We start from the raw sequence: 15,557 nt of genomic DNA on the forward strand, positions 1-15,557 counted from the left end.
AAGACCATATTTCTGTTGCACATGCAACTATGTGAGTCACTTAACACCATTGTCCATACTGATCTCAGTAACTTACCACAACATTTCCCATTGCCACATTTGTTTGGCACTTGGCAAATGGAGATCACTTCAATATCCACTTCAAAGTACAGGATCTTCGCTTCTAACATAAAAATTGAACTTCTTTCAGTTGAATACATATTTTCTTCTAAATTCTTACTAAAGGGTTCGTGCAAAGGATCTTGCACCTTTTTTGCTACTGAAATATAAAGACAAAATGTAAAATCGAGTGAAGCCAAGAACAGATTACCTAGAAGAGAAAGTCAGGCAATGCAGAGTAATCAAATAATCCTGCCAAGTCAAAGGACATCTACTGCAAAAAAATTCATCATCGCAAATGCGCTCATAGATGATATCTATGCAGATGAATCATACCTATGTAGTATGCCCCATATGAGGACTAAGGTTCTGCCTAATGCTCCTATAGAGCTTTCTGTGTTTTTCTTCTATATATTAGTTGTATGCATCTCCTAGAGCACATACTTCTTACTACATTATTATTCGTCAGAGAACTTGGTATCTTTGCAGGTTAACATTTTGGGCTGGGCATGTATGTGTGCTTCGGATCCTCTTAAATCTATGTCTAGCTTCATCTATAAATACAAATAGCTAATCAATGTAGTCTTCCTATAACTTGATCATCTTAAATCTTGGGCTCATAGAATCTATGAATTTGTAATACATTCCCCTGCCAGCCTGTAATAAGCTAAAAAAATCCATGATACTTGGAATCTAGGGCCTAAGTCAGATATTTACAGCTAGAAATATCTCATTTGAGTATTGAGATTATGTAGAAATAATCTCTGAACAATAATTGGTTAAGAGATTAAGAGCAAGATTGTTTATCTAAGATAATTATGTATTTGACTAAGATAATTATTTGACTTAGGCCTTTAATAATTGGTTGAGATAACTACGTATTGAGATTATACATCGATTATTGTTATTGAGAATATGTGGTTATCAAATTTTTGTTGACATACAGTTAACCACGTTCTAATCTCGTTGTATTGAGATTATGCAATAAAAATCACATAATTATTAAGATTATGTTTTTTGCACATGGCTTGATATGTTTTGACTTATATAATCTAGTTACAAATTTGAAATTTGTAACTAAATTTGTAACTTCACACCAAAATCTCAATTCTCCCTAAAACTTCATCAAGGTTATAAATATGTTCACAGAAAAACATATCGCTATTAATGGTATTAGAACAATAGTCAGATAACCCCATCATTTGTTGGTTCCACCCTTTTGCTCCATATACTAAGAAGTAATTAACAACAAAACCTAAGAGGAAAGTACTCACACAAAGGGAAAAAATGGATAAAAGAGAAATATACCGAAAAATGGTATCAAGAGAGCCATAGAAAGCATGTTGATCACAAAGTTATCAGGATGAAGTTAAGGTTGCATCACATAACTTTTTCTAATTGGGCAACAAATGAACTCCTTCTCTCCAAACCAAGTTACCCGGAATAGCAGACACTACCAAAAAAACGACTTTACCCGACAGACTTCAGAAAGATTACCCGACGGTTTATAACCATAGGAAGTTACCAACGCCTTTTATCCGTCGGGTATTAGTTGGCCATCCGTCCTAGAGGTATTCCAATTGTTTTGTTCTGTCCGACGGTTGCCCGAGAGTTTTTAGCTATCGGCTAGTTCGACTGGCTTTAACCATTGTTTGTTTCCAACGGACACCAAAATATGGCCGTACTTCTTAACCGTCGGCATATCTATTCAATTATCAGGCGGCAAAGAATTCACTTCCCACGCTCTAAAATTTCATGAAAAATTAAACCCCTAAAATTAAAATAATAAACCCGACTCTAAAACTGCCGAGTTTTCAGCTTTTCCTTCATTCGCAATAGGCCGAAGCACGCCGGACCATTACCTCTTGAATTTCATTGCAGACCGACCCTTCTCTCAACTGAACAGGTAATTTCAATGTTTGAATATATAGTTGATTTGTTTGAATCTCAGCCTCATTCTCACCGTTTTCTAGTTTTTGCATGTTTAATCCTAAAAAAATATTCACTTTCCTTCACTCAAAGCCACCACCTCATCTCTCTGCCACCACGCATCTCCTCCTCCACTGCCACTACTACTCGTTTGAACACTGGCTTTTAAAAGATGAAAACTTTAGTTATTTATTTAAAACTTGTGTTCAATAAGTGAAACATGATTTCTTTTCTAGCTGTTTTATTAAAACTTGTGTTTGATTAATTTCAGCTCTGAGAATATTCGTCTGTCGCCATAATTTCTGGTAAGTTTGTCCAATTTGATTTGTGTTTCGACAAAGGGCTTCTTACATAATGTATGATCTTCTTGTTTAAATTGCTTTGGATGACAAACATGTTCCTTGGCTGTTTTTCTTTGCTTTCTGTAAGTGTGTATTATATATTTTAGTGTCGGTGAAAGTTTAGTATTCTATAGATATGCACTGGCTATCTTTTTTTTTTGTCTCTTATACGAATTCTGAAAGCTCCATTTGATATATAAGCAATTGTAAGAATGCATTTTTCTTTTTCCCCATATTCTATTTTTTAGTTCCTAATGTGAGTATAGTGTTTTTATTTTCAACATTGTTTGATGAAACACGATAGTTAAGCGGGCTTTATACTAGTGGTAATGCATTTTGTGGAATTAGAAATGTCGTGTTTATATAGCTTTACAATTGTAGAAGTAATTGTAGCAGACTAGTATTATATACCTTCAATGCCGAAAAAATATTCGAACAGAAGAGGTGTATGGAGACTAGTATCATATGTAACATACTAGTATCATACCTTCAAATCAAAGGCTACTGACTTTGATTTGGTTTAAAGCAACTCATCTTATTATTATTTGAGTAATGCTTTAATCAAATGTGTTAGTCAAATGAGGATGATGTATCAAAATAAAATTGCCACATTGTGTTTGGTTCTGTAAAAAAAATTCTAAGGTAGTTTGAGAGCAATCTAGTTAACAAAGTTCAACTATTCTACCTTTTTTACTCTTTGAAAAATAAATTGATTTTTCAAATAGAAATGTCCTACTAGCATTGTAGGATTGATGTCTTTCTTATTACAACACCAATATGTTTGTGTATGTATTGCTGATTATATAAGATGCATGAATATATGTTTTCGACTCTAGTTTCATCTAACTTTGGTAATGAATATTAGGTTAGTGTATGCGTAGAGTTAGGTTGAAGTCAGTGTATGCTTAGAGTTAGCATTGTAACTCCTTGGCCTAGTTAGTGTATGCCTCTACATAACTATTTAGCTATTTTTCTTGTTCTGAGTTTCATTCATTCTTTCTTATCTCTTAGAAGTACATCATGGAGTCAACGTGCTTGATAGATAAGAGTTGGATTGATCTAGACGATTTCCGGCATCCGCGTTTTATAAGAGGTGTTACAGAGTTTGTAACCTTTGCCTCGGAACACCACGTTAACAAGAATGTCATACCATGTTCTTGTCGAAAGTGTCGAAACCAAGGTGCAGCAATGAGTCACGATAATGTTGCCCTACACTGTTTTAGCTATGGGTTTGACAAGACATATAAAATGTGGTTCTTGCATGGTGAGAAAGAAGTGGAAGAACAACACAATGAAAGAGGGCCTGGATTTCAAGAGAACGTGCATGTGGTTGGCATGAATGCTGCTTTCCACACCATTGCTCAAGAGTTTAGTCTTGACAACTTGGACACTTTTCTTGGAGATGATCCAGGAGGTTGTACAGAGGGGGAAGAAGTCGTAGACGGTGTTGCTTTTAATGCTAACTCGTGGAAGCAATGACTGAATTATATCCTGGATGTGACTTCAGTGTTCTTAGATTTGTTGTGAAACTCCTTAACCTGAAGTACACAAATGGGTGGAGTGATAAGAGTTTTACCGTATTGCTTCAACTACTCCGCATGGTGTTGCCTGCTGGTAACAAGATACCAGAGAATAACTACAGGGCAGATAAGATGATTAAAGACTTGAAACTGAAATGCAAAAAGATTGATGCATGTAGAAACGACTGCATCTTGTATTGGGAAAAGAATGAATTTAAGGTTACCTGCCCTACTTGTGGAGTTTCTAGATACAAAACTCCAACCATTGAGGATTTGAGGAAGCGAACCAGGGTGCCTACTAAGGTCTTGCGATACTTTCCACTTACGAAAAGGTTGAAGCGATTGTATAGTGTGCCTTGGGTGGCAAAGGAGATGAGGTGGCATTCTACTGGAGAATCAAAGCCTGGCACGATGAGGCATCCTGTTGACTCAGCAGTGTGGAAGTAAGTCAATTTAAAATATCCAGACTTCTCTATAGAGCCACGGAATGTTCGCTTGGGACTAGCCACTAATGGTTTTACTCCTTATGGCAACTTTGGAGCGCAACACAGTTCATGGCCTGTTATGCTTGTGAACTATAACCTCCCGCCTTGGCTATGCATGAAGTCTCAATTCACCATGCTTTCAACTCTCATTGAGGGTCCAAAGCAACCAGGTAATGATATTGACGTTTATTTGCAGCCGTTGGTTAAAGAACTCCAAGAATTGTGGCGTGATGGGGTGATGGTTAAAGATGCATTCAAAGGTGAAGAGTTCCATATGCGTGCCATTTTATTGTGGACAATCCATGATTTTCCAGCTTATGGGAATATCTCTGGTTGTAGAACTAAGGGAAAATTCGCTTGCCCTCCTTGTGGTCCGAAAACTGCTTCTATAAGACTTCACCATGGAAGTAAGCATGTGTATATGAGAAGTAGACGGTGGCTTCCATTGAGATCCGAGGCTAGAAATGATACAAGAGAAAGTACCTATGATAAGACAAAGGAAGAAGGTGAGCAACCAATAAGGTTGACTGGAGTTGAAGTTAAGAGAATGACTAAGAGTTTGAAAAACCATCAATTTGGGAAGCTCGGCAAGAATAAGGAAGGGAATAAAGGAAATTTGTGGTTTTCAAAGCGATCTATCTTCTTTAAGCTCAAGTATTGGAAACACATTCTCGTCCGTCATAACCTTGATGTCATGCATATTGAAAAAAATGTATGTGAAATTCTTCTTACTTTGATGTTGAATACGAAAGGGAAAACTAAAGATGATGTCAATGCACGCAAAGATTTAAAGCGCATGAAGAGAAAGAAGAAATATTGGGTGACTAAGCTTGGCGGGAAACAGGTTATGCCTCAAGGTATCTTTTGGCTTCGAAAGGAGGAGAAGAAGTTGTTCATCCAAACCTTGCGCAATCTTAGTGTACCTGTTGGGTTTAGTGGTAACTGGTCTAATATTGTCAAAGGAGATTCAATGGATTTGAGACAAATGAAGTCACATGACTATCATATTCTAATGCAACATTTGCTGCCGGTATTAATACAGCATGCTTATAGAGATGGTAACAGAAAAGAAACTCGAACAATTATTACTACCATTTGTACTTTCTTTAGTGTTTTGTGTTCGAAGAAAGTAGAGATTGAAACACTTGATGTACTGGAAAGGGGTATGGTCAAGGCATTGTGCGCGCTGGAGAGAATCTGCCCACCATCATTGTTTGTTACTATGATGCATCTTCCTATTCACTTAGCTCATGAGGCTCGCCTTTGTGGGCCTGTTTTCTTTAGGTGGATGTATTGTTTTGAAAGGTACGTAGCCTGATTTTTGTTACTAATTTTATTTATTTATTTTATCATTTTTAAGATTCTATTGCTTCTAAAATACTTTTTAAGGTACATGAAATATTTCAAGGATTATGTTACCAACAAAGCGCGCCCGGAAGGGTGTATTGCAGAGCGTTACTTGAAGGAGGAGACACTAATGTATTGTGCTGGATATAAAGGAGGAGGTGGTCTTTTAGATAAACTTGATAGGATGGCTGAAAATGAACCGAATGTTTTACCAGATTTTTTGGATAGTGTAGACGACAACCATACTGCCAATGAGGGTGGGCCACTTGGCCCAAGTGCAAAGTATTTATTGGAAGGTGTGGAGTATGAACAAGCACGCCAATGGGTACTAAGAAGTCATCCCAGTTATGACAGATGGCACACATAAGTATATCACGTCGTATTAAAGTTGTTAGAAAATTTACACAATCTAAATTATATACATAATCCTAACTGACTTTATTACTTCAAAAATCATTTAGGAAGTACACTAGCTTCATTGAGGACAATAGAACAAGTGCAAGGAGGAGGACTGGGCACACTAGGGTGGCATTGTGTTCTGATGATTTCATCACATGGTTAACAAAACAGCAGGAGTTCCTCGAATCCACTGATGATCACTTCAAGGATTTAGTTAGGGGACCTACACGCTTTGCTACAAAGTACCATAAGTATTGTGTCAATGGGTTTCTCTTCATCACCAAAGACTATCAGAAAAATAAAAGGAACCAAAACAGCGGTGTTACCACAAGTTGCCCTACAACTTTCCGTTCTAGTTCTAAGGATAAAAATCTAATTGATGAAGATGCAGATTACTATGGCGTTCTAACAAACATTGTTCAACTAAATTATCGTGAAGACTACAAGACTATTTTGTTCAAGTGTGATTGGGCTAAGTGCACACAACTTTGAACCTACAGCTCGTTTGAAACTTTGAACCCTTTATGGGATCTGCAGATTGATAAGCTAATTTAAGGTCTTGTAATAGAGATGAGGATTTATCACATTAAAGCAAGGACACTGAATAGATCGTAGCATGAACTAAATAGGATAACAAATTCTACCCATTGCCCGACAATTCATAATATATGTGATATCCAATGTAGTTTACACTTCCACTCAAAAAAATATATAAATGAAGGACGCAAACCTAAAATTGATAAGAGCCAAACAAAAAAAAAATTGCAAATCTAAACTTAATGAATAGAATGGTGACGGCTTGGGTACCCTAAAAACATAAGTTATCAAAAAGAAATAGCATGTTTCATCTGAGACAAATTAAGCAAAATACCTTAAGGCCACCGTTGGATTTTTCACATGAGGAAGACAATGAGATATATGTTGCTGCATAGATGCTATTGAGGATGATTAATGTCAACAATGAGTGGGTGCAATGTATAAGCATGGCCCTATTTCCAATAATGAACTCTTAGCATTCAACAGAAACCAAAAAGGGCAAACAACTCTTAATAAGCCATTAAGTATGATAACTAACATCGGTATCAATTGATTATCCAATAGTTGAATCGTACCACCCACTACCATGTCATGCTTCTCTGTCATTCGTGTTACAAAATTATGATTATGCAAACCAGACAAATTGTGTCATTTGCGTTATAAAATTATGTCATTGCTAGTACTATTTCCATATTCCGTGATATCAACATTTAGGTATTCTAAAGCACTTTATTACCTTTGTTACCTTCGGCTGCTAGTGACAGCAGCAGTGACACATTCATTGAATCCCACGGAATCTACAATTATCCAACTCATGAATCCCAGTAATGATAGCACCCCCAAGGTGATGCAATATCAACTATGAGTTACCCTAGATCTTTTTCTGAGTGAATGGCCTGGTCGCTACTCCCGAAATATGTCTCATCGAAATATGTCTCTATCCTTAGCCCAAAATATGTCTCTATCCTTAGCCAATGCCACTAAACTCACTGACATTAACGTCTACTCTAAGAGGCCTTTGGTTCATCCAAGGAGAAGGTGTTTGCTTCACAAACAATAAATGAATTTCAAATCTTAATGGTCAATGCTAGAAACTACTAACAAAAAATCCCACATCAATATAGCTTTAAAAACTTCCATATACGGACTAGGCATTCGAGGTTTCAGCTCATTCGGAGTAACACTCTCATGTCCACTACTATATATAATCACTAGGTGTGGGAAGCTGATACATCGAATTCTCCCCACTTCCTGGCAACGACGTCTGTACCGTTCCAAGTAAAGGCGTATGAGCCATCCCTGGTAACGGTGTTTGCATTAGAGTCTGTAACGGCATCTAAAATCCAAAATCCAAAACCCAAATTCCCAATCAACAACCTAAAACTAACTAAAAACTCATAAATAAAATTAACTTTAAGGTCGTTACTGGTGGATAGAGCATCTCGGCAGTGGGTGTTTCGTACTCTTATGTGGGCTCATAAGGTATATTAAGATCATGAATAGATGTAGGACCAACACCATGTGCACCACTAGTAGGTAATTTAGGTACAGTTGATCTTTCTATTGGTCCTAGCTCCCATCATTAACACCACATCATTAACACACCGACAAACTTGAGTTCTGCAATTGAAAAGAGGTAGTGACACTCAACTATAACTTGATATAAAATAGCTAGTAAATGCACCCATATACAAGGTAACCAAGTAAGCAACACATGGATAAATTATATATAAGAATCAAAGTAAAAGTAAATCATCGACGTGATATTTGACTGCAAAATATATAAACACCTAGTAGAATGAATAAAGCAAATATGTAATTTTTTCCAAAGCTTAGGTGGTGCAGAAGATTAGCAAGCAATCAATTTGAATCTTAATATGAATACCAATGTTTAAGATCCATATTTAGCTGCAAGAGCACAAACTGAAATGGAATATATAGTTCAAGCAAACATGGGAGAGGGGACATGTTTGAAGGAAAAAATAGATGCTAATATGATAGTAGAGCCAAAACAAGTTATAGCTGGTAAGCACCAGTCATACTGCTACATATGCCTCCTGCAACTAACATTTATATGTCTCTATATTGTTGTTTTAGACATCTGATGTGTTGCCTACAAAGACATCTTAAGCTTCAGCATACAAGGACAACTAGACTAACAAATCTGTCATGAGACACCTTAAACTTCTAAGGCAGGCTCATTTTGTAGTTTTCCTAGATATACCACGCTCAAGGAAATAAAAAACATAAAACTTAACATGCTCAAGTGGTCTACTATTTCAGTTTTCCTAGTTATTCTTCCATCCAACCATTGATAAATACATCAATGCATTGGACAATGCTCTACTACGATAGACCGATGTTAGAACACCCCCAAGATCTCACTAACCACCCACATACATATCAAATATCCATCCTTATCTAACCCCATATTCCAACTTCTACCAAGTCCGAGCATTTCCAGACAAGGCAATTACACTTCCCCATCTTAGTTTCATATGATTAGATATATCTATATTAGTGCGGGTTGTGCAACATACCTTCATTAATTACAGATTTGGTTTTCTCCCTTGCCTCTTCTTCTCTATCTATGGTCTCCTTTTCATTTTCTTGTATAGAACAAAAAATATTTATCACTTTTCTCTTTTCTTTCTTGCTACCTATCCTCCCCCTTCACTCTTTTCACCATTGTAGACGAGCTAATTGTGACTTTTCGCTTCTGCATTTCCTCCCGAATAAGAGGTTCTTCCATCGTAATTGGGTGACCTTCTGCTTTTTGAAGATGTTGTCGCCCCTCCTCTTGAAGTTGTGGTTCTTCTATCACTGAGGCACCTCCTTGTCGTAGATAATCCACAATTTCGGTGGGTACTTCCACTGGAATCGAGTATGTACTGAGACATTTAGCACGAGATTCATCTGTGGGAGTATCGAAGTTGGGGCTGTCATGATCCATCCAACCTCCATCTCCCACATTCGCACCTGTTTCACCCAAATAATCTTCTTTCCTCTCCTCTTCAATTTCTAGTTCTTCCATCATTGGGTCACTATCATTTAGTTGCAAATTAACCACAATTTGGGTGGATCCTTCCATTGGTGTGGAGTTTGTATTGGGGAATTCATCGTGAGTATTCGTGCCAGGGCTATCATCATCCATCAAATCTCCCTCTTCCATGTGCCCACCTATTTGACCAGAATCATATTCCTTGCTCCATTTTGCTTCAATCAGCTCAAGGTAATTTTTCCAAAGTCGCACATTCTCAGCTCGGGGATTTACCAGTTTTCTCCTCCATATCTCTAATGTAGTCTCAGTCTCTTTCGGTTCATACAATCGGGTTAGAAGGATTTGTTCATCATCGGTGATATCTTTGAGCTCCTTACTAACTTTCAAGGGAATTTTAGCCTGAAAGGACACTTAAATTCAATTAAGAAGTTCAAATTACATACTCCACAACTACATCCCATTATTTATCATGACTAACATATAATCCATAATTTTATTGATATATACCATATTATTGGTATAATAATTTATGTTGCGACTGATTGTAGAAACGTGCAACTACAACTAGATTAACCACCAAAGGAGTGATCTTTCACACAAGATAAAAGTTCCAACAAATAACTCAAGCATTAAACCCAATCAATAATATCAACAAACAAGCTTAAACTAGTGTAGAGACTATGTAAAGAACCTACTCACACAAGAGGAGGATTAATCGTGGTTCGACAATGTGTCTACATCCACACAGCGAGATCAATTATTTACTAGATGAACAAGAAAGAGGATTACAAAGAGGTGCTCTCACTTCACTCACTTGGAATGATCTCTCTCACTCACAAAAAATACTCTCACAAATCTCTCTTCTGTTCTCTCTCAAGGAAACCCTAGAAAAGTTTACTATAACTTTCTCACATAGAAAAAGTTATTTCTCTCTCTCTCTCTCTCTTTATCCCTTATATAGTGCGTGGGTTAGAAAACTGACTTACAATTTACAATTCAAGCTATCAACTCACATGCTCGTCTTTAGGTGCTAACTTATCAAATACAAAACTTACCTTTGTTTTACTCTTTTTGTCCAGCCCCTCACCTACTACTTGTGGGAACTTGTGATTGAGCACACTCAGATCCCACTTTGCGCACCTAGGGTATTGCGTTTCATAATCCTTGATCGGTGAGATGAAGTCCACCGTATGCTCGCAGAACCAGTACTATCATTGAAAAAAATGAAATAAAAAAAACACAGTTATTATTCAATCACTCAATAATAAAACCTATAATACCACTAAAGTAGGTTAAATACTTACAAGTAGTTGTACCACACATGTAGCAGTGCTCATTGGGCTTTTAGCACTGTGTTTTATAATCTGCTTCATCATGTGGTCAGAGATTGTTGCTGCCCATGACACCTTATTCATTTCTTCGAAATTGTAGACATAGTACACGTATGCTGAAGCCAAACTAAAATTTGATTTTGTGAAGAAGACGGAGTTGAGCATAAACAACACCATCAGCTTAGCAAAATTGGCTATTGACTCCTTATCTTCTTTCTTCACAACTCCTTCTAGTGCACTCCGAATTTCAGAAGTGGTGATGATGTTAGCGTTGAAGTATTTCACTTTAAAATCAAGTGCATCCCCACTCAATAACTTCTTGTCTCGTTTACTTACTACTTCAACAATATTCTTGCCCTGCTTTGGTAGCCCAAAAGTCAGGCTCACATCCTCTGGAGTTAGTTGCACACTAACTCTGTGTATTACAAAACACCCTTCCTCTGCGTTGAATGCTTCAATGATAGTCTTGATGACTTGACTAGACTTCGAAACCATCTTCTCGATCAGTTTCGAATCATAGCAACATTTGAACAGTGGGAAGAAAGGGGTTTTCTTCATCTCTTCCAAGTGACACTCTTTGATTGCACTTTTAAAAGAGTGTTCACCCATAAGCTTCACCAAAGACGACATTCCACTCCGGAATGGAGCTACCTTTCTCTTTTTGTTCCTCACTACCTCTTGCTCTTGCTCTTGCTCTTCCTCTTGCTCATTTGCTTTGTCTTTCCCTCTAGATTTGTCCTTTCTCAGTTCCTGATATAAGATATTTGTTGTGAACAATGTAATGGAAGACATAAGACATGGGATAGTTTTGTAAAAACATTGTATACTACATAAGATAATATATAAACATGGCATAATATATACGGTGCATCATCCATCATACAGCATATAAGAAATCGATGACTAAAAAACACAAATAAAATCTTACAAGCGTGTTGCATTTAACACAACTCATGCTTGCTCTGTGACATGCACAACATATAAAGATGCAACATAAAATAATCAAATGCCGATAAGAATGCATGAAACCAATAATTAAATCAAACGAATGCAAAGACAAAAGAAAGACGGGAATAAAATCCTAATATAAACAAACTAAGTATAATAGAAGCTTACAATCACGAAATAATTATAACAGGATATCGGTGTAGAATGTTGGGACACACAGTAAATGAACAGTATAACACAAGGAATCAACTATATGACATTTAAGGACCATGGAAGATTCTCTTTAGGTAGCACTCGAAAGCAAAATCTTCATGGCTGCTAAGTCCATTAATAGAAGGCGAGACGTATAATTGTTACTGGTTTGTGAGGAGTGACTACCGCGTGACAATTTGCCCCAAAATTGCAAATTGTATTTTCTGCTTGTCAATTAAGTTTGAGTGCCTATGAACCTTCCTTTCAAAAAGAAGACTGGCACAAAAAGGGAGAGTGATCAAAATCATGCACACCCAGTTGCTGGATGCCTTTCAAGGGAGTTTGATAAGTGCTCAAAAGTAATGATTTATAACCCCAATTATGTGTATGTTAGTCTCCATTTTATATTTAAATATTCTAATATGATGCAATTTGAGTTTTTGCAGGTCAAAGAACCTAAATATGAAATATGGAGGGAAAAGAAGTCAAACAAGTAAAAAAGGAGTCACTGGGAATTACAGCTAAAGGTCTAGGGCAAAAATGTCATATTTGTCTCCATAAGTGCCAACCTAATGGGACTCTAAAAGAGGATAATAATTGAGTTAGAAGAGTCTTAAATCTGATCTCAAAGCCTTAATTTCGACTTCATAGGAATAGGAGGTCAACATGGAAAAGAAGTCAGAGTTTCACAAGAATTAGGGAAACCGAAAAGTCGCCGAAAGGCTGCGGCTTGGGGAAATAACTGCAGGGCAAAGTGGGTCACGTCCAACTTTGGTCCAACCGAATTTAACTTTTCCAAGATTGCTTCTAGAAATATTACAGAGAGTTTGACACCAAATAAATATAGGATTCGGATCTCTATCCAGACGAGCATATAAGCCAATATATAAGGCACAAAAACCTCAGTTTACATGATCTAGGAAATTTAGTATTTGCATCTTAGATCTAGAATTAAGAGAGAATAAAGTTCAGACCTTTTCACCATTAATAGTTATAAAGATTATTCCTTTTCATATTGTGTTCATCGCATAGTATGAGGAGCTAATCTCCCTTCTCTTGGGAGGGGAGATGAAACCTTTTTCGTATGTTTTAGTTTAGTTCTCCTTCTATCATGTTTTAGTTTAAATCCCTCATTGAGTTTCTTCTTATTCATCCATTGATCTAATGCTTCTGTGGAGGTTAGAAGGTCATATGGTAATTCATGATTGTGTATAGCCAAATACCACAAACCCTATATTCTTTTCTTCTAGTTTTTAGTGTTATAGTGTAATGATTGGATTCTTTATGGCACCTTAATTAGTTGTATGGTTAATGCCACATGTGGATTTTCCATGGCACCTAGAGTTGTATATTGAATGCCACTTAAAGTACAATTTGGTTAGATAGAAGATATCATTGGAGATTGAAGAAGTATTTGATGGAAAGCTAGAAAGCACGTTGAAAGCCACATATTATTATCATGGTTATGAGCATAAGGTTTGTAGGTATGGTGAGTTTCTATTGGTGATTTATATTAAGCATGATAGATAGATCTATTAGACTAATTCTATGATTTTGGTGGATTCATCTCTCCCAAGATATTATTTCTCTTGATTCATATTTATATATTTAATTTAGTTTAGTTTATGCATAGTTTACATCTCAAATCAAATCAATTATATATTCATCATTACTTAGCCACATCTTTTACTTGCACCCATTAGACTAATTTAGATTAGGAATTTCTATTATCATCAACTAGTTATTTAGAGTAGGATTGATACTTTGCTAGCCACTATACTAATCAATATTTAATAAGCTAAGTAAGATTTGCAAAAGATATGTAACACAAACAACGATATACAAATAATTACGTGTTTGCGTGCCTTTTTCAGAGTTCAATGTACTTCTACATTTTGCATTGAGTGTGTCAAATAAGTGGCCTAAATTCTCTGTATATTCAAAAGGAAGCCCATAGCCCCATTGGCAATCCCGGAAGGTCAACTAAGTAGAGCATAGTGGAGCAGTCCAATCAAAATTTCTTATTTGGAACCACCTTTTGGATGTGCTGTGAAATGTTAGGAAAATAACGCATGGGTCTAACACTCTAACATATGCTATTTGATTCCTTTGCGCAGACCAAACACACATATATATCTTTCCAGAACATGGCATTTCAAGTTGGATTTTGTAAAATTTATTTAAAATTTCAACCCATATATGCAACAAAATCTTTAAAGTTTTAAAAAACATGTTTATAAAAGATTTTACCTGTGACCGATGAGATGATTTTGGAGATTTATAAGTGGGTGCTTTGGTAGATTTAGAAGCAGATGGTTTCTGTAATTTATCTACTTTAGGACACACCTTCATCCTCACGTTTGGATTCTCTCCACGACACCCTTTCCCATCTCCAAAGTTGCACTTGCTCTTTTGTTTTTACCCATTTCTGTTCAAGAACTTAATTTGACTTAATGGAAGTTTTGTTTTTGAATATTGCAACCTTCTAACTGGTTTCAGAAGATGGAACGCAGGCAAATATGAAGTTATTTGGAAAACATGAACATGGAATATATATTGTGAGTTTTGTAGTGGGGTTGGACTAAATAGAAGCGTGTCCCGTAAGATTTTGGTTTAAACCCGGGGCAAAATACACGTGCAATGCACATGCCATGGCAGTTTTCGATTTGTTACATTTCGTAAGTAAACTCTTGAAATTTTCTATTATCGCTTTCTTTTGTGCTCTTTTTTTTTGGTGATAACCCATCCATATTTTTTATATATAAACCAAGGCCCAAAATAGCGTAGAGATTCCGGAAATATTGTCGATATATATATCTTTTTTTTTTAGTACACGAGATGTAAATATTCGATATATCTCCACCAAATATAGATTTATTTTTACCCGATATATATCACAAATTCTGATATATTGATATATATCGACCAATATATACTATATATCCGATATAAATTGTTGACTTTGACCAATTTTTATTAATATATCAACGATATTTATGATATAATCGATGATATTTCCAATTTATCGACATAGAAAACAAAATTTTAGCCGGTCAACAGAAAGATATATATCCATTAATATATCAATATATCCGATATATATCGATCAGTTTTTGGAGTGCACAATATATTGCTCGAATTCGATATTTTGGTCCCTGTATTTAACTGCTCTTAAAGGATTGACAACTTCATAGGTCCACACAGGTGGAGGACCAATATCGGCATGCTTTAGAGCCCATTTACATAATCCAAAATTTGTACACAACTAATGAGCTAAAAAATTACCACTTTTCCTAATCCAACAGAAAAGAAAAATAGAGTTACTAGAGTTTACAGAAGCAGTCTTAAACAATTTAAAGCTCCTAATGATCATTTCTGTAAACTACCATCTCGCTCCAGCTCTTTCCTCTCTTAGCTTCTGCATCAAG

At 36.2% G+C, this 15,557-nt stretch overlaps 1 protein-coding gene across 1 annotated transcript; it reads left to right on the forward strand.

The window, feature by feature from the left end:
• The first annotated feature begins 4,507 nt into the window (after positions 1-4,507).
• LOC147506274 (uncharacterized) lies at positions 4,508-6,612 on the forward strand. Its single transcript, XM_086605731.1, has 3 exons — positions 4,508-5,679; positions 5,764-6,003; positions 6,183-6,612. The coding sequence occupies exons 1-3, from the start codon at positions 4,508-4,510 to the stop codon at positions 6,610-6,612; spliced, it is 1,842 nt and encodes a 613-aa protein (XP_086461857.1).
• The last annotated feature ends 8,945 nt before the right edge of the window (positions 6,613-15,557 follow it).

Source organism: Coptis chinensis, chromosome 4 (assembly GCF_015680905.1).
Source record: "Coptis chinensis isolate HL-2020 chromosome 4, ASM1568090v1, whole genome shotgun sequence".
NCBI classification, from domain to species: Eukaryota; Viridiplantae; Streptophyta; class Magnoliopsida; order Ranunculales; family Ranunculaceae; genus Coptis; species Coptis chinensis.